General features: G+C 37.0%; 1 protein-coding gene across 1 annotated transcript in view; it reads right to left on the bottom strand.

Moving 5' to 3' along the window:
- csmd2 (CUB and Sushi multiple domains 2) overlaps window positions 1-19947 on the bottom strand; it is a 194854-nt gene that overhangs the window by 145173 nt on the left and 29734 nt on the right. The window contains exon 3 of the mRNA XM_087787555.1: window positions 1941-2053. Within this exon, the coding sequence (XP_087643681.1) occupies window positions 1941-2053 (113 nt within the window). The remainder of the gene's footprint in view (window positions 1-1940; window positions 2054-19947) is intronic.

Here is a 19947-nt window from a genome sequence, read left to right as displayed (position 1 = left end):
GACTGTGCAGCACTTAGGCTTATTGCAAGTGTGGGTTGGAACTGAGCTGATATCTAATATAAACGAGATGGGATCACACCAAAATGGTGGCTTGTAAGCAGAGTCTTAATAATAAAAAGAGCATGTGGGATTGTGACGTCTTACTGCGCTGAGAAAAGCCAATCATGATACAAGGAAGAGAAAAAAAAAAGAGAAGGAGCTAATCCCATTTGAGAAAATTGAAGGACATCCAGTGAGTAAAACCCACTCACATTTGTCAGGACTCACACAAAAACACACATTGCCCACAGATAGGTTTAGGAAAACAAAAGACATTTATCAATTTATCCTCTTACATCAGGCAAGTAAAACAACGCGTGTACTGTGAGGCGGAGAATGGTAACTGAACACGGTGAGTCATAATGTGAAACAACAGTGGATTTTTTTTGTCTAAAAGCCGACCACTTGTAGACAAACCAAATTATCTTAAATGTCAAAGCTCTATAGTACAACTTGGCCTTTTTTTACTTGACTTAGTCATCATGACACTAATGTAGAGCAATAAACACCACAATGACTTGCTCTTGTTACGTTGGTTTTTACACTTTAATGCAACAAAACAAAATGTATACTCAAACCTATGACATTGTCACAACATGATCTGGAGCTTGTAATCCATGCGTTCGTGTCTTTTCATCTGGACTATTGCAACATTATGTTTTCATGTCTTAACAAAAAGGAGCTGTCTCGCCTGCAGTTAATATAAAACTCTGCAGTGAGAATTCTGACCAGCTCAAGTAGAAGAACTCACATTTCTCCGATCCTTAAAACTCTTCACTAGCTTCCAGTTTCTTTCAGGATCAACTTAAGAAATTCTGGCTCTTACTTTCAGATTTATTCATGGTCAGGCTCCTCCTTACATCAGTGATCTGATCCAGCCTTACACCCCAGCTCGTGTTCTGAGGTCTGTGGATCAGAATCTGCAAATTGTTTTGATTGTTGTAGCACTTTGTGACCCTGGTCTGGAAAAGCGCCCTATAAATATAAATTACTTACTTACTTACTTGCTTACTGTGATGACAGGAAACCATTCTGACCAAAGAAAAATATCAACTTTAGACTAAAACTTGGCTGGATACTAAACTTTGGTTAATTTATGCCACTGGTTTTAAGGTTGCGGTACTAATCTGGGTCAGAACATGCTTAATTTCAGTTCCCAGAGACAGATCAAGATCAAGATCTTCTAATTCTACTTTTGTTTGGCTAGCGTTGTTATCATCACCAAATAAATTCGTACTGATATCGGAAGTGTTTGATTGACACCCAGCTCTAGATTTGAAAGAATTTTTGTTTTTTTCCTAAACCATATCTCGTGATGAGCCAGCATTAACGCTCCATTCTACTGGTGGACGAAGATCCCTTCAGGCAGATGCTTTCCTGCCCTTGTCATGAAATGTGGTCTAAAAGCCTCCCAAGTCGCTCGTTGTTGCTCCAACCAAAACATCTCCAAAACACTGACGTTCTCCTACGAGGTAATTAGTCTAATTAGTCACTCGCTCGTACTTTCCTCTACTCCCGAGACACGCTTCTCCTCCTGCATGAGTTTGAAGGATGCCATCATTAATACCATCCCGCCATGGGTCATAAAGCAGAGCATGTCTGCGCTCGGGCAGGTTTTAAAATGGAACGCTCATCTGAAACTAAGTTTGGTGCATGTTGCAAATGTTGATCCTTCACTTTTAATTCATAGCTCCGAAAAAAGGCTCACAGATTAAAGCCTTTATCGTGTTCTCAATCCCACTGCTTTTTGGTTGAAAACTGTTTATATTAACACTCACCAATTTACACCAGAAGCAATGCTAGCAACAGTGATGATTATATGCATGAGCATTTGATGAAAGAATCAACTGTTTTCCTTGATCTGTCAAAAAACCCTTGTGAAGTTGAAAAAAAATACATACCTTCATAAATAGCCTGGAATCCCTGTCCGCTCACAGCATAGTCCGACAGCAGCCACAGTGTGAGCCGGGAACCAGTGCTGACAATAGGTGAGGGCAGCTGGAACCCTGTTAACCTGCAGACAAGTGGAAAGAAAAAAGTGATGAGGATAGTAAAAAAAATTGTACAGAAGTCTTCTCCTGGTGAGGTCTTTTGAGACACCTGGAATCTCTGAGGTAGCTGTCCTCGTTCTTTTCTAAATAAGGGTCTGACTCATCCCATAATTATGAGAATGTCAAAAAATGGCATAACTGCAGTCATGATGAAGGCTGAGAATCATCATGACTCAAACTAAGAAACAAAACTGTGATTTCCATGGAGTAAAACTTCAAGGCGAAACTGAATCTTTTTACACAATCTGCCATGACGTCCCACTCTTTATTCAATTATCTGATCCGTAGCGCAATAAAAAAAACAACAACGAACAAAACACAGGCTGAAAAGTAGCTAAAAGGTTTTGCTTTTATTTGATGTGGCCTGATCAAACTTTGACAAATTATAACCTGCAACTGAGCTCAGAGAGGAAATTAAATTAAATTAGTTAATTCTGGAAATGTTTTTCACCAGGAAATTTCCATTTGCATGCCTAATTGCTTGTTTTCATGTTTTTAAAAATGCATAAAAGCAACTCCTAACAAGTCATTTTAGACTATTTATGGGCTGATGAAGCTTCATATTGCAGTATTTTTAAGAGTTAAGAGAGTGGCGAAATGATTTCATCTTTTAATACTATAGCAGTTCATACCGTCACTATATATTTTAAAGATGCGACAAATCTTTCAGAGGCGCTGCAAAAATGCTTATTATCATTATTATTGTCAGCATTAATGTCAACTAAAGGAAATAAATTGGTTGTGAGTTGTCATCACTTTCCATACTTAGGTAGCTGTTAGTTCACTTAGTATAGTGCTTTGCTTTGCATTGTTTTAATACACGGCTTAATAAATCAAAGCTAGTCATTTTAATCCAAGCCCATAGGGGGAGTGATGGTAGGAAAGTTCAAGTAGAAATACTGCTCCTGTTACATGTTTTTTTTCTATTTACAAAATCAAAATCAAACCCTTTTCTATTTCAAAGAAATATTTGCACATCTACACAATAACTGTGTACTATGCTGCTTAAACTTTTATATGCGAAAAAAAAGTGTTGGACCGATCAAGCTTCATGAAGCTTCATAAGGCACTGACTCATATTTTAATCGCTCAGTAGTTGGCTTCATAAGGATTATTGGTAGCAGGATTTTTTTTGTTCATGATATTGTGCATCATGTATTAATTATTGTGAATATTTTGTTTAGTTTTATTTACAATCCAGTTTTCTGATATAGTTACTCTCTGTAAATGGTCTTTTACTAAAATTATTGATTACGTGTCTATACATTCATCATCTTTCATTCAAGCATCATTGCTTTGAAATAAACAAACATCTATAAATATATATAATTTAAATACTTCAGTGTATCCAAATTCCTGCAGACATTGACTCTCGTTTCACGTTCCGCCTAAAATGCAATATAGGAACTGAAAAATGCTGCCATCCCGGAGGAAAGTGATAGACTGCTCTAAAACCCACGAGAACTTTCATTAAGGTCGACTTCCCGCCTCGCAGTGGCGTATCATCTAAATGATGTGACACATGTTCATGCAAATAGCCTTTTGCTGACCGCAAATTGGGTTGGATCGCAGCCATTTTGATTCAGCAGCACGCGACCAGGAGGGGAATAGATAGAGTCCATGACACAGATGCTCATAGCGGGGAAGAGGGATTTATACATCTTCTGCGGCATTCAAATTACACTCAAGTGGAACATCATTTTTTTATTTCCTTATCAGCCCACATTAACCCTGAACGTGTCCCTGACTCGATGTTGCAACTTTGCATGAATATTAGTTTGAATTTGTCTCATATTCAACAAGGTCATTTCTGTTGGATTAGAACAATAAATAAATTAAAAACTACTTGTTAATTTGATAAAAATCAAGTTTTAAATATCCTTAGATGTGGATTAATGATTGTATAGACTATGTATTAACTTTTGATTTATTTTTTAAATTAAGTTAATGTTCCATGTCGTTGCTCTTTTTCAATTTGCTCATGTGAATGAAAAAGCCTGTAGTCATTCCCAAAAAATGTGTCTGTTCTCCTCAGTGACCATTTAGTTTCAGCAATATTTCCAGGCAGGTGTTTTTTTTTATTTATTTTTTATTATCACAGCTAATCCTACAGTGCATAAGACGTTACAAGTGTAATATTTGTGTGCATGCAAAAGTGTGCAAGGAGGTCTATTAAGAGGAATTTCCAGCTGACTGGCTTCATCTCAATGAAGAGCCTCTGCTTCCAATTATCCCACCACTACCCATGGGATTGAGAGAGGACAGAAAGAGCGGGAGGGAGATGGGCAGATAATGTGTGCAGAAAGGTAGGAAAGGAGAGCAGAGATTGTAATGAGGATATGTTGAAAAGCAGGGAGAGGCAGGAGGGGAAGCGTCAATATTAAGAGCTGAGAGGGGAGATGGGACATCAGGGGGCAGAGGAGTAAAACCTCTATCATTGAGTTCTGTCAGAGGTCATACTGGCTATGTAAATAGAAGAAAAAAAAAGCACATCTCAAATGTCCAAGTTTATTCCACTTGTGGTGACCATGGGAACTCAATGTTACTTCACCTTAGCCAAGGCCGCCTCAGTATTGACAACAAAACAAGGCTGTTTTTAAAGATTAAAATGTGTGAACAGTATTTTTAACTAATACTATACTCTATCAAAGTAGATAAAATATACATTATCAATATTGTGACCTTAGTGTGTGGGAGAGGGAAAGAACACTTGATTGGAAAAGGGCTGATAAAGAGTTTTTTGAGTTCAGTTGGTTGTACGCTCAGTTTTACAATGTTGCATGGTTTCAAATTATTATTTTTTTTAGTAATTTAGTGCAGAACAGAGAGTACCATCTATTGAGGTCTAAAAATAAGAACACCGCTTAATGGAAGGTTCATCACTCCATCATTACCCTAGACCAAGACCATACCATTGAGAGAAAGACTTGGCCATGAATAAGTGGTCTTGAGTCCATGTCAGGTCTCAAGACTAACAATACTAGTAAATATTCCTCACTACTTAATATATTACTGATGATCACATTTAAAATATTTAAGGTCAAGTTTAAAGGGCAACTGGTGTGTTGGTTTGAGTGTTGCTTAAATAGATCGACAATGTCGTCTACAACTTGGCTTAAATCCTAATGTTTGTCTTAATTTGGGTTTAGACATTAAAAACTGGTTATTCAACAACAACAAGCTGTGTCTTTTAACTGTGCCTTCTCTCTTTGCGCTTGATGGAGTCTACTGACTCCTTTAAGAAACATCTTAAGACGTTTCTATTTGTTCAGGCTTTTCCTTGATTTTCTGGAACTCCTGTGTTGTTCTCAGTATTATCTTGATCTTTAAAGTATATACTTTTTTGAGTATTGTTTTGATTGTTAAAGCGCTTTGTGACCCTGGTCTGGAAAAGCGCTATATAAATAAAAATTACTTACTTACTTACTTGCTTTTTTTAAAAACTGTATATTCATTCATTATGTACATTCATAAAATATTCTAAATAATAAATTCAGCTTAATTATTTCAGACATTGTTTACCTGTCCATGTTTTGGCTATATTGGGTTCCTATTGAAACTCCTCATATTCATGCAATTCACTCCTCAAATGTGTGTGTTTATGACTGTAAACAGGGATTAAATCAGGTCACTTGTCCTTTAATCTTTAGTCTCAGAGTATGTGTGTGTGTGTGTGTGTTGCCAGGGGAGAGGGTAAGCACAGTGCTGATACAGCCCATTTCCCCGCTGAAGAAGGGAAGAGCAAGGAAAAGAAAAGAGAAAGAGATGCAACAGCAAGATTTTGATGGCTGAGTAGAGGGGAGACATTAGCCAATAAATGATGGGTGGGAAGATGGAGATGGTGGATGAGGAGGGAAGGGGAGTTGGTGCAGTGTGATACCCGCGTGTGTTTTGTGTGTGTGAGTGTGTGACCCTGCGTAGCTATAACTTGTGATCAAGGCTAGAGGATGACTCTCTGTTATGCACTGTAAGCGGTTCCTTTCTCTTCACTGTCCGTAACGCGATGAGCAAATAAACCACAGCCTGTCAACTGCCCACTCCCACCTATTTTCTGGTGCAAAACAATTGGTCATGTATTTCCCTGACACGTTTGAGGGCAAATTCTAAAGACATACCGTGAACTGATAACAGTGCGGGGGATTGAAGTGAAGCATAACGTCATATAGGGTTTGACCCTGAATAGACAGGATAATAAATGCTAATAATATATAATATATAATATAATAATATGATCATTTAGTTACTCAAGTGTAAGATTTCGTTTGATCGTAATGAGATTTCAAAGCAAGAGGTTTACGGTTTCAACAGATATTAAAAAAGGAATAAGCAATTTTTTATCAAAACATTCAAGAAATATTCAAGTATATGTTAAGACATAGCTTGGCCAATATTTTTTACTTGGATGATGGTCAAATTGTTCATGGGCAATACCTAGATACTTAGCTTTGTTGCTCACACCACAAATGCATGGTCCTTACAAGTAAACTGTCTTAATGCGGATACAGGATTGGTTTTCAAGGAGCTCATTGTCAGCAATACTTCTTGCTAAATCTACTTTATTTTGATTACAACCACCTTACCCAAAATGCATTCATCTGAGGGAAAAGGAAAAATGTCAGGCAGGAGTGATTTAACTTTTCATTAATAATAATTAAAAAAAAAAGACTTCAACCAATTTGAAGGGAACAGACGTCAGTCTGTGTTCACTCATTTGAAGAAAAAAAACATAGCAGCTAAATTTTGCATTTTCTCGATGTCTAAGTCTCAGTGACGTCAATGTGTATTTGCACTTCATAAGGCTCTGCTGCCAAGGGTTGGAGATTCTCACAGACGCCTCTGATGCTCGATGCGTATGGTGAGATAATCAACCACAGTTGGTGCGAGCGTAGACACAAACTTTAGAGAAGTCGGTAACAAACCGACATCTCTTGAGAAAGAGATATGAACTCTGACGGAAGAAAAAAGGGCCAAGAGGTTTTAAAGCAGCACTAGATGAGATTCCTAAGATACGTTTATCGCACCATCCACCGTTGGTGTAATTACTAACCTTCGAGAAAACTAAAGGGAAAAAAACAAGAAAAGGCTATGTTTTATGGGTTGGTTTCCATCTCCTTAATCTCCCAGCTCTCTTTACTATGTATTCTTGTTGCTTTAGCCATAATGGTAATTTATTGCCAACCCATACCGTAGAGTAGTGATGATCAATGAAGCACTATCTTGGTTTTCAGGGCTTAGTAGGTGGCATCTTGTGTTAATAAATTATCCACACCATCATAAGGGATGTAATAGTTCTTAATAAAGAAGATCATTACTGTTTGTTTTTGTTTATTAACATGAATCCATCATCACAGAAATTATGTAAAAGTATTTTAATTGAAAATTGGATCTGCTTTAAATGTAGCAAATACAGTAACTGATAGTGCCACACAAGTTGTTACAAATTGGTTGCTATTGTTTTACTTGAGTTGCAGGGAAGCAGAATTTTGGAAATGGTTACCAAAACAGATAAAAGTGTACTTTAAAAAAAAAAAAAGGGATTAACATGACCATCACAGCTGTTTCGAAGTTCCCATTCTACCCTAGTCTAGTTAAATTATGATTCACCATAATTTGGGTTTTTTCATGCTGACATGAGAGATTTAAAAGGCTAAGACCCAAAACATGCTGACACTGAGCCACTCTTAAGTCTGTAGAGGAACTGTATGTTCCTTTATTAAACTTTGTGGACGATTCAGAGTTGCCTGCGGAGAGTCTACAGCGGGCAACCGGAGAAAATGGGGCAAATGAGGTGGCATCAGCAAAAGACTGTCGCCCACCATTACCCAGCATCTTGGTGGCAACTCCTAGCTATAAGATGGCCGGTCACAGATCATCATTTACTATTATAAAACACATATTTAGCCTAGTTGAATGAGATTTTGGATGAAAAGGTATGTTAAAATGTATTGGTGGATTATTCCTAGTATTATTCACTAGTATGAGTTGGCCCGGTAACGTAAGGCTGTCTACACTCCATAAGCACTCAACTTATCGTCCTAATGCGTAGCTACATCTGCTGCAACGACACACATACCTGTAAGGCAACACAGTAGGTGGCACAAGAGCGTTTTATTTAAAATTGTATGAAATATTCATGAGCTGCTGGGAGTGCAACAGTTGAAAGCTGTGATAAAGAAAGCAACACAGACTCACTCCTAGTTTATTCACTTTTAAAAAGGAAAGTGCAGGAAAAGAATGAATCTGGATATTACAGAAGGATACAGCGAGATCTGTTTATGCCGGAGAATCACAATGTAACCTTCATACCGGATCATTAGCCATACCACGTTAAACTTGCACAGTCGAGGTAAAGGAGGTAACACAATTACATTTGCTGCTCATTAGATTTGCCCCCCTCCTCTTGAAGACACAAGTCAATTACTGCTACTGGATACAAATCAAGGCTGACAAATGAAACAAGGTGACGTTCACACGTTGACTGTGCTCTGCTTTCTCTTCACACACAACTCCGCACACTGCAATCCGTCGGCAGGAAACAATTACAGCTTAGAAAAGTGGATTGAATGTAGTGGCGCTGTTGCCCAAAGGTTGGTGACAAAGCTCAGTGAGATGTGCGAATGTTTACTGACATTGGGTCTTTGTGTGTCAGTCTGGATGAGTGGATCAGGCAATTACTGTGTTTGAACAGAGCTGTTGTAGGTAAACACATCAGAAGCAAATAGAGGCCACGCTTGAAAATGAAATGAAGTGAAAGGAGGCATGTTTTTTACATTGACTTTGAATATGTGAGGATGAACTGCAAAAACATGAGTAACGTGTGGATTCTCAATAGAAAACTCATGTTCTGACATGGATGAGCATTAAAGGGGATTTAAATAACGTGAATGCAATGCATAATGAATACGGAACCTCATGTAACAAAATGCTCTGTTAGTGCAATTTGTAGTGGACAAACGCTAACTGACATTCCGTCTGTCGGGGACACATCCACATTGAAATGTTGATTGGTGATAGGCCTGTTTTCCCGGGAAAGTTTTAAAAATAATGATTAGAAGTCAGAGTTCCTACAACATGTTTTGCATCATCATAGCATGAGGACAACATTTCATGAAGCCTGATCACTACATTACATCAGGAATAAGTTATGGGCTGATGAAGCTTTATAAAACAAGACCTGTAGGACCTGTTTTGTTAAGCCAAAGGTAATAGAACATATTTTGCATCATCATGACAGGAGGACAACGCTTGATGATCACTACATTATAGGATTAGTGATGATGAAGCTTCATCAAGCATTGTGTTATGTGTAGAGCTTAGCAGGTGGTGACCCCTGTTTAAAAAATGACGGGGTATTTTCTTCAAATAGCTGTTAACATCGACTGGACTCTAAAGATGAGGATACTGCTTGATGAAGCTTCATTACCCCATCACTATTTATTTCTCTTATTTTCATTATTTATTGTAAGTGTTTGTATATCCCTTATGAAGCAGTAGTGTTCTGTTCAGAGACCTCTAGATGGCACTATCTCCTCTGAAATCCAACAGCCATAAAAACAGTATATAGTTTATCATATGAAATTATTCTTTTTTTTTTTTTTTAACCTGTGCACAGCTACCAATGTGTACAAACGTCTACTTTGTATAGTGTTTCCGGTTCGATGTGAAGGAATCTGACAAGCATATCCTGATGCGGCAGATGGTTTGCTGCAAACAACCATCTGGGAAATTTCGCAATTGCAACTGTTTTGGGGAAAGACACTATCAAACGAACACATGCTCTGTGATTGGATAAACCATCTGTCTATCATCCGGTGTGACTGATTTCTGTCTAGAAACCAGATCATTGGACCGGGAGACGGAGGAAACGCATGTATTGACTTTCCTTTCAGTCTTGACAATTCCCTCTCCTCCGCATGTCAGCTTTTTACTTTGAACATGGAAAAAGATGGCGGACGGAGGCCACGGTTGCCGTTTTCCACCAGCTTCTCATTGACGGCTGATTGGTCTGAACAACCGTGATACCCTGAGCTTGCATTAAGCCTGGCGGGTTGGAGTCTTGTGTGATCTCGAATACCTCTTAAAAAATCTACAAAGACTGATACAAAGCACTCACCTCAGCACTTTCAAGAGAGATCAGTCCACTGATATATGCAAGCTACTTTTATCTATCCTCACTTAGAACGGTTAGGAGTGAAGATGAATTAAAACAAGTATCTGTTGCAGCTAACTACTTCTCAGGTGGTTCTTATTATGTTAATTGCTGGTAATTAAGTGTTAAGAAGTGCATAATTATATCAACGGATTTTCATCCTGACCAATCTGCTTAGTTGTTAGTTATCCAGGTTGTGATTATTCGTGATTATTCTCGCAGTTATAAAGCAAGGCGTCTGAGCTCTAAAGAGTTATTCTACATGTACATCCTTCAGAATGATTCTGGTACAACATTTGTGTTATGGGCAACAGTAAATATTTGAAATCATAGAGAAATGGACCAACAATAAGTTTGGCAATGCTGCACTTGACATGGTTGTTTTGGAAAAATCAAAAACACATTTTCAAGGGACACATTGTTATTTTGCCATTTTTAATTTTGTATATCTTTCATAATTTTTGTCAAGTTTAAAAAATATATATATATATTTTTATACCAAATACCAAAATAGAAAAGTACATTATTTTGTTGATTTTACACAACTTTGATTTAAGTCAGATTGGTAACTTTTGCTTGAGCATTACATGTTGATTCCATATGAATGACCGTTAAAATTCAACGTTGAAAATCTGTTGTGTCCATGTACCTTCTAATTTTAATTTTGAAACGGAAATCGGAAAACAAAAAATGTTTTTGTTTTTTTCAATATCTGCAGAAGGTTTTGAAAAAACAAATACTATACTACTATATAGACCTTTTTCCGAAAATGTATTGGTTTAAAAAAAGAAATGCCATCAAATTGGATTTTCATTTCCTATTTTAACAATGAAAATCGAAAAAATGGCCCAAAATCCGTTTTTTGATTTGAGTTTGAAAAATGAATATTGAATGTACACGGACCGTCGTCATTCGTCATTCAGGGCTAAACAAACATTGTTTCAACATCACACAAATAGATGATGGGGAGGGGTCATTTGCAGCGAGAGTTTAAAAGATTTAAGACAGAACTGGGACTCAACGTAATCAATGCATATATAAATGTTGATTCACTGTTAGAATTAGTTGAAAATCCAAATTTGTTTCAATATTGATTACAGTGCACACTTTTAATCATGTTTCGGATATCAACCTTTCCTGTTTTAATATTGTAAGTAAGTAAGTAATATTTATAGGGCGCTTTTCAAGACCAGGGATAGATTCAATTTATTTTTTCCATCTGGGTAACTTTATCAAATATTAAAAATAAATTGTAACTGTAACACATGGTATTATGCTGAAATTGATTTTTGTTTTTTTTTATTTGTAGATCTATCATCATTATTTTGTCCTTTTGTTTTTTAGTTAATTATTATTTCTTCTCATTATTTTATATGAAAACCTATCTGAAAACATAAAAACGATGCAATGTGCCGAAGGCAAACTGAAGGAACATGTTACAAGTACATCTCTCCCACGATTTCCTTCATGAATTTGACCTGATCACCTGTAGTTTATACCATTTCTATTCTGAGTCAGATGATAAGACATTGCCTTTAACAGAAAAAACATTGTTCACATGTGTGCACCGGTGCACACCCAAAATAGAGACAAGGCTTTCATGTTGAGACTTTGAGGCTTCGTTTCATTCCGGACACTCGTTTCAAATTTTCACTTCATACACTCCTCGCCCTCGCGCCATGATCTCCAGTTTCTCCCTCATAATACCTTCGGACGCAACCAATAAACCCCCAAATGAGGTTGAGCATAAGATCTGATTAGCCAGTGGAGCTAACAGGGACACGGTGACCGTTGGAGCGCTTCAACTAATGCTATTTGCCTTTCTACCCGTCTCACTTTTATTTCTGTGGCAACCCTGATCAAAGAACTGCAGAGAGAAGGAGACAGCAAGGGGAATGAGAGTGGGAGGTTGGTATGAGCCGATGGGGAGTGAGTTGCTGAAAGAAAAAAAAAAGATGGTGTTGATCTATAATTATCCTGCAGCTTTCGCAAACATTAATTTAGTTCTATACCATTCATCCTGGTTATTGTGGGTGTGTAGACCTCAGCTTTATTTGTTGACAGCTCAAATGTATCCATCCGAGGATTGGGAGTACGAAGGTTAGCTCCATCTGAATTCCATTGCAGTGTGATGTGCCGGACAGGAATAGTAACATTTGGCCTCGGAAAAGTAAACAAAGCTGAAGAGCAACTGGTCACTGGCAACAACTGTCTAATTACATGATGAACAAAATCCTTTCACACAGCACGGCATTGCTGAGCATTGGCACTCGTGTGTGCGTGTTAAAACAGCATGTGTGCGTACCCATTATCACATTTCACAAGGTGTTTAGATAACTAATTAGAATGCTATGCTCCGTGTCTCCCTGGGATAAACAAGAAAAGACAAAAAGAAAGGGTGAAATTGAGGAAAAGAGAAAAATTACGCAGCGGCAACACGAATCAAAACAGGCTAAAATAGCTGGCAGGGATTTGCATTTGCTGAAGAAAAGCTTCCAAAATAAGATCTCGGAGCTTCACGTGTATTCATCTGCTGGGTCGTACGGCTGAGGCTCAAATTTGAATTTCATCTCCATGTTTCTTATCTCACTGAATATTTCTGGAAGTAAATAGAAAAGAGGTGAATATATTTGATTCTTCCAATTCCTCAAATGTTTTTTGTTGGGAAAAGGGACCGTAATTATATCCATACGTTATGATTTGATCCTGTGGAGCCATGCATTCACTTGCTGATTACTCTCTCGGAATGTTATAAACCAAACCTTAATTAAACAACAGAAGAAAAAAACAATTAAACAAACAATCCCAATAACATAATGTGCCAATAATTAGATTTTCTGCGTTTGTCTTTAGGTTCATGGTTTATTCTATTTTGGTCATGAATATAGATGTATTCCAATTTGTCCTGCATTAGTGACAAATGTAGAATATTCAATTTAAAATACATTGTTGTAATAAACGTCTCCTATAGTTTATATTGTAACATTTTTAGATTCACTCCAGAGCGACATGTAACAACCTCATTTATTTTACTTTTGACTTAGAATGAGTATTAGAATAGTTCACCTTGTTGTTCTTGATTTCAACATTGGATATTAAATGTAATCATGTGTGGGCATTCTAGAAAGCAATAAATAATATTTGTCACTATTTAAAGAAGTAGTAGTACGCGGATTTCTTTGAAAAATTTAATAAAATATAAACATTCTATCTAATTAAATATAGGCTATTAATAGGCCAGAGTGCTGCTGATGCATGTACACAGTAGTTCAAGACAATATATGCATTTCTTTGCTAGACCAAACAAGCATGAGTAAACTAAATAAAACAGTGACTTACAAGTTGTTATACTAATGATCATCGAGAAATATATCAGCTTACATTTATTTTTTTGACCTGATATTATTGTTATAAAATACAATTGTATGTATTCACATTTTTAATAGATAGTACTGCATAAGCCTTCAAACAAAAGTTTTTATATTTATAGTCTACCAAAAAGAAGGTAATAGCAAAACTGAAGTATATATAAGTGTAACTCCTTGTCCAATACAGATACAGAGACATACATTTTCTCTTTCAGTCACATCTGAATCTGAATCTTTAAACAATTTCCCGAAGGAGACCTCCTGAGGGAACAATAAAGTTCTACCTTACCTAACATCTCAGAAAGTAATTAATGTTCTTAAAAGTGAATGAAGTTTGATTTTTTTTAATCGAAAAAGATTACTCTTCTTACTTTCCCTTACCTTGAAAAAAGAAGCCCGATTTAACTTGAAGCATTGAACTAATCAGGGTGTAAATTAGATTTAATTGTAGATTATCTGGCTTTAATAGTAATGGACAGCCCATCAAGAAATCTATTAATCCATACACTACTTTACTAAGACATGTATTCTTTAACTCCTGCTTGCCTTTCAGAAAAAGTAAATGCATTTTATGTTAAAGTGGAAAGAATACGACAAGTTTGTAGCTGTTTGAAAAGCAGTGTGTAATTTATTGTTCATTTCAAATCGTTAAATACACGGCTGCCTCTAAAGTGAATCTTGTGAATATTGATAAGACTGTTGGCTGCGAGAGTGTCCATTCTCACGATGTCTAGTACACAATATTTACGATACGTATTCACAGCCATCTAGTTGATTATTTCTCTAATCTGGGATTATGGGGCCTTGTAACTCTGCTTCCTCAGGTGAGCCAATCCCATAAATGTCACCACCATTTCACTTTTTCACAGCATGAGATGATGAAAAACAAACTATCACTCTTCCCCCTGTTTCTAGCAGTCTACCGTTAAACTTGGCATTGATAAGTGGCGGTTCCTCCATTAACAGCTTCGACTCACCGGTACCATAAATCCCCAGATGTGCGTAAGTGTGAGTGTGTGATTGTGTGTGTAGTTGTATTACTGAATCCACTCACACAAGATTGGATCTGTGTACAAACACTCACATTTTGTTTTAGTCCTACTCCATTCCCACATTCAGCATGTGTTGGTGAAACAAAACAGGAATACACAAGTGGTACAGCCATGTGCGCACCGCAGTGATCCCAGCCTGAGGTCATTTTCCAAAGTATATGTTGTGAGAGATTGATGGCCGTGGCCTTCACTGAAAAAGACTTATTGCGACGGCAAGTGTTCAGGAAGGAAGTGCATTTGGGTTTCATCCACACTCCGCTTGAGTCATTGCGTAATATTGTCGGCATTCTCACACACGAACGGAACCTAACACTGTAATGTGTGGATTGGACTTTGTTATTTTAACTCTTATCTTTGATTAGGCGGACATGCTTGAAATAAGAAGACAGCCAACACGTTGCTCAGAGTAAACCAAGGATTATTATAATAATACAGATGAGTCTGACGACTAAGATTTTGGGAACAAAGCAGAATTTTTTTAACAATGAGATTCATTTAAAAACTTGACAGGCAGTGAAACACTGTCCTTATTTTCAGAGCCATCTAGATGTCACTCTTAGCTATATTATTAATTTCTATTGTTTTAAAATCGTATATCTACCTCCACCTAGTGAGGTCTAAACATTTGATCTCTGTTGAATGAAGCTTCATCAGTGCATTACTATATAAAAGAGTACTTTGCCAAAGTGTGTGTGACCACACCACTTGTCCCTTTAATTCTTAATTATTTATTCTGCAAGAGACAGTCCCTGCTTATAACACCTATATGACATCATAGATGAAGTCACTGGGCGCTACCATCTCTGGGGGGAGATGTATATTGAGTGGCAGTGTCAAATGTTTATAGTCTGATTACATGTCTTGTATTCTGATCAGCAGATGTTGTGCAAGGAAGGTGGTGAAATGGGCAAGTTTTGATTAAAAACTGAAATATTATATACAGTATATTTTCATGGAAGAAAGTTGGGTTTGGATTGATTCAGTCCAGGTGGATGACGGTCTTGGTCTACCAGCAAAAAAAGGGCTGTTAAATGTGTAGTGGGAGGAGAGGGGACACTGAGATTTGGTTTTGCCTTTTCATTGAGTTCAGTTTGTTTCAGTTGAGTTTACTGCTCAGTTGTATATTGGATTTTGTTTTTTTTAATTCTCTCTAAATTTGGAACTTTTGTGAATACTTGACCCTGCCATGTGAGTCTGACAGCTTCAACTCATGATTCCAGGCCAGTCCTACTACATCTAGCAAATTGTTTTTTATTATATTTTCGGTTCGTGGTTTGGTAGATTCTCATGTAACCAGCCGGTCGGGTTCAAGAGCTCTGACTTTCAGTCACTTTCCTATCTAGCATTTTTCATGCCTGATGTTTCATTACATGAGGTTTCATTGAATTAGTTGTTCAAAATCAAGTGTTATTGAGCAGATAGTTTCATTTTGTGGACGACACTGTCTTGTGAAACCTGATAAGCTGTTTCATAAAATTTCATTAACCCGTCACTAGTGTATACAATAAAAAAAATTATCAATTGTTGGGTTGTTGTATATATATATATATATATATATACAGTATATATTTGGGGATGAAAGGATGGACGGATGGATCTTTCACAAGCTGAAGAGTGTCACGCCTCTGATGCCTTCATTTATTCAGCTGGAATATAAGTACATTTTGAGACACAGATGGAAGCAATATGAAGGCGCGTTTTTTTCTGAACTCACTTTCAAGTTCTTGCCAAGTATCACAATTGTGTGTGAGTGCGTGCACGTGTCTTGCTGTGCACGCGTGCATCTGTGAATGCCGAACAAATTAACGGCCAAACATTTTTCCAGTCCACTGCCCTTTCTCTATGCCTATGTGGTTCACTTTATCTGGATTCCAATAAACCTTAATTTTGTTAATACTGAGTCAGCTCTCTGAGAACGGCATTACCCGAGCTGTCCCCTGTGGGAACACATGCAGTAGGACAAGCATAAACTCACCAACACACAAGTACACGAGCTGTCCTTTTTTTTTGCGACATGACTTAACAAATGCAAGCGGATGAAACCAGCATAAATGCCACTCCTAGCATGATGCACTATTTCCTCCTATTTCAGTTCAATCAGGCTTGAAATGTGTGAGTAGCATGATGAATGATCGTCTTATTCCTTTTTCACCGAGTGACCGAGGGTGTACTCGTTCGACTGTTTCACTTCACATTTGAGTGAAGGTCTTTGAAATAAAATTGAAATGGAATATGTTTGCTAGTATAATTAATATTCAATCTGCAATATTTGTGTCGTTATTAAGTAAGCTGTGTATAGTACAGTTTTTATGTATTGCCTTGTATTCTTATTCTGCATTTATAACTTAACTAGCAAAGCCACTTAATTTAGCAATAACACAATTTAGCAAGTATGTGAGACTGACGCAAACAAAATTCAAAGCCATTTTTTAATATTATTACTATTATTAATTGATTCACTTTAATCAACATTTTTGGACAAATGTGGAATTTAGTTTTGCATGGTTATACGGATAAAACCTATGTTATATCATACAAAGTAGTATGAGTTTTTTAGAAAACAAATCTGGACACTAGCAAACATCCATAAATTCATTCAAACAACAACATCATTTTCTAAAATGTGAGTTTAATCTTCTAGATTTTTAAATAAAGATACCTTTTTTTATGTATAAATGTAGGTGTCTCGTGTGCAGTTCATTATACATGCTCAGCATTACGATCCGGACCGGAATGAATGTATGATTTAACCACAGTCGACAGAGCTCTTTCCATGAATATATCAGATACAATTCATTACACTTAAATAAACAACTGCTTTTAAATTGAAAATTCGAGTGGAATGTCTTTGACACATTCTGGAGTGTCCTCTGCCTACAAAGATCTCAATAAGTATTACTTCATTCTTAAAATGAAATGTTTAATTGCAGTTTTCATTAATGTGTTCTTTCTCGACTGGTTTATACATTTATTAATAGATGTTATCATTAATAATCTTTGATCAAATAATTTACCGGTTAATATTGCTATAAGCTTTATGATAGAGAATATCATATATGGCCCTTTAACCGTCTTTACAGTCTGCACTCTCTGCTCTATAATGATTTGCATTTAACAGCTATTCTGTGGAGAACTCAAATCATTACTGAGCTCTAAATACATTGTTAACTCAATACGTTAGTTTACTCCACTCTGAAGTGCAACCGTGTTCACACTCTGCCAGGCTAGGGGACCGTCTTAAACGTGTTTTATCAACAGCATTGATCAACTCCCTTCATTCACTCACAGCTTTTGGGCTGATCACTCCTCACTCTGCTGGTCTTGTACTCAACATGGCTGATTCCTGGTGATATACTCGACCTCTGCATTGTCTGCCTCACGCTCTCAGCTGTACAAAGGTCTGGCAGAAAGGCTATCCTTTTGTCTGGACTAAGCCAGCTTCATTCCAAATTGTTGGCCAATTATGGTGAAGAGGTTGACCAGAGGGTTTTTGCAATGGAAAACCCAGAATCCCTATTATAGGGATATGGATTAAGGGATTTAGTTGCACGGGCGCTGCCTGATGGAGATCCTGCTTGCTTATTTAACACTGCAGGAAGGCATGTCACCCAAGTTTCTTCAACTGGAGTAGTTGACGGAGGAGTCAAAGTTCACAATCGTACTGACACTAGGACGGACTATGGAGGTGTTTCTAAAACTTGCAAATGGCTGAGCCCACGTGGAGAGGGACTGTATGACTCCCTAGCAGCCAAATCTCCTGCCCTGACCGCGGTTTATACTGCACTGCTGTTAATTTTGACCATGTAAGATTGACGTAGAGATGGGATACTGCAACCAGTTCCACATCTAAACAGGCTTTTTCCTTATAACATACAGTAGATGGCCAGGAGTACTGACTTCAATCCTACTGAACACCCCTAAGGGAACATTTTGAGTTTGCTGTTTGTACAAGAGTAACAAAGATAATCACAATGGTTGACCTGTTGAAGAAGTGGCGTTAGATGCATTTCTTTAGAATGGTCATTGTTCAAATGTGTTTATCTGTAACTGAAAATATAATTGTTGCTCTTATTTTACAATAGCAAAGTTGAGTACCGTTTGTTTTAACTTTGTTTAATTTTTTATAAATGGATCATCATTGGCTTGGTCTGGTTTGACAATTTTATATTTATTTTTTTCCAAATCTTTGAACTTCTCTCAACATCTTTTGACTAAAATTTTGAACACTATTCAATTCAAAACAGGTGGTGACCAAACTCATAAGCGTATTAATCATCAAATATGACCATCTGAACTGTGAATGTGTCGTAACACCATATCTGGCATTTCAACATTTAGGTTGGAAATTGTTCAGATGCCTCAATCATTATGTCGTTCGAAGTCAAGTTGTGCTTCAACAACATTTGCTGTCTTGGCTTTAAAGTCTCCCAGTAAGTCATCCGTTTGCGTCACGGAAATTCCTCGGATCTTGGCTTTGTGCACATCACATGGTTATAAGCAATATAAACCATGAAATGTCAATTAATTGTTGCTAAAAAACACATTTGAACACGGATTACGGCCACTTAAAAAAATATATATATAAATTCATTAAAAGCATAGTGTTTTATAATGGATGCAATTTATTGTATGAAATAATTAACGTTAGTCACACATTGTCATTACTGTATTATAACTTTACCTCACTGACTCAAAGACTGATTCAAAGAACTACTCACACATTTAATTAATGATTACTTTCAGAAATGAAATAATGCTATGGTAAAAGATGACTTAAAGAGCTTCTGTCAACACTTTGTTATTAAAAATAACACAGAATTTGGTTCAATCATCTTCCCCGAATGTTGCTTCATTTGTAATTACATAGTTAATGCAAGATGGTGACTCCAATTCACTTAAAGCTCTTAACATCCACCAGTTGCCATACATACCTATAAAAAATAATATTTTGCTTAGATTGTATCTTTGCCCTCCTTAGGCTTTTTTAATGGGAAAAATGGTAGGTATTGGGGGGAGATGATTTCTAGAGAGCATGATAAAAATGTTCATCACGGAATAGAAAAAAGGCTGAAGAGATAAGAAATTAAAAATAAAAGGTGAGAAGGGAAGGGAAAGCAGGACATGAATTGCAAGAAGAGGCACAAGAGGAATGCAAAGAAAATTACTTTTGGCACCAGTACGAGATGAGAGCAGAGAGAGGGAGGAATTATCAGTTGCATCTTTGTGCCTTTGTGTGTCAGTTTCTCCTGCTAAATACTTCTCTAGTCGGTGCAGAATATTTTGTTTAA

This window comes from Callionymus lyra, chromosome 3 (genome assembly GCF_982586985.1).
Source record: "Callionymus lyra chromosome 3, fCalLyr1.hap1.1, whole genome shotgun sequence".
Lineage (NCBI taxonomy): Eukaryota > Metazoa > Chordata > Actinopteri > Syngnathiformes > Callionymidae > Callionymus > Callionymus lyra.
The sequence above is the reverse complement of the archived record's forward strand: the minus strand, read 5'-3'. Positions and strand labels throughout refer to the sequence as shown.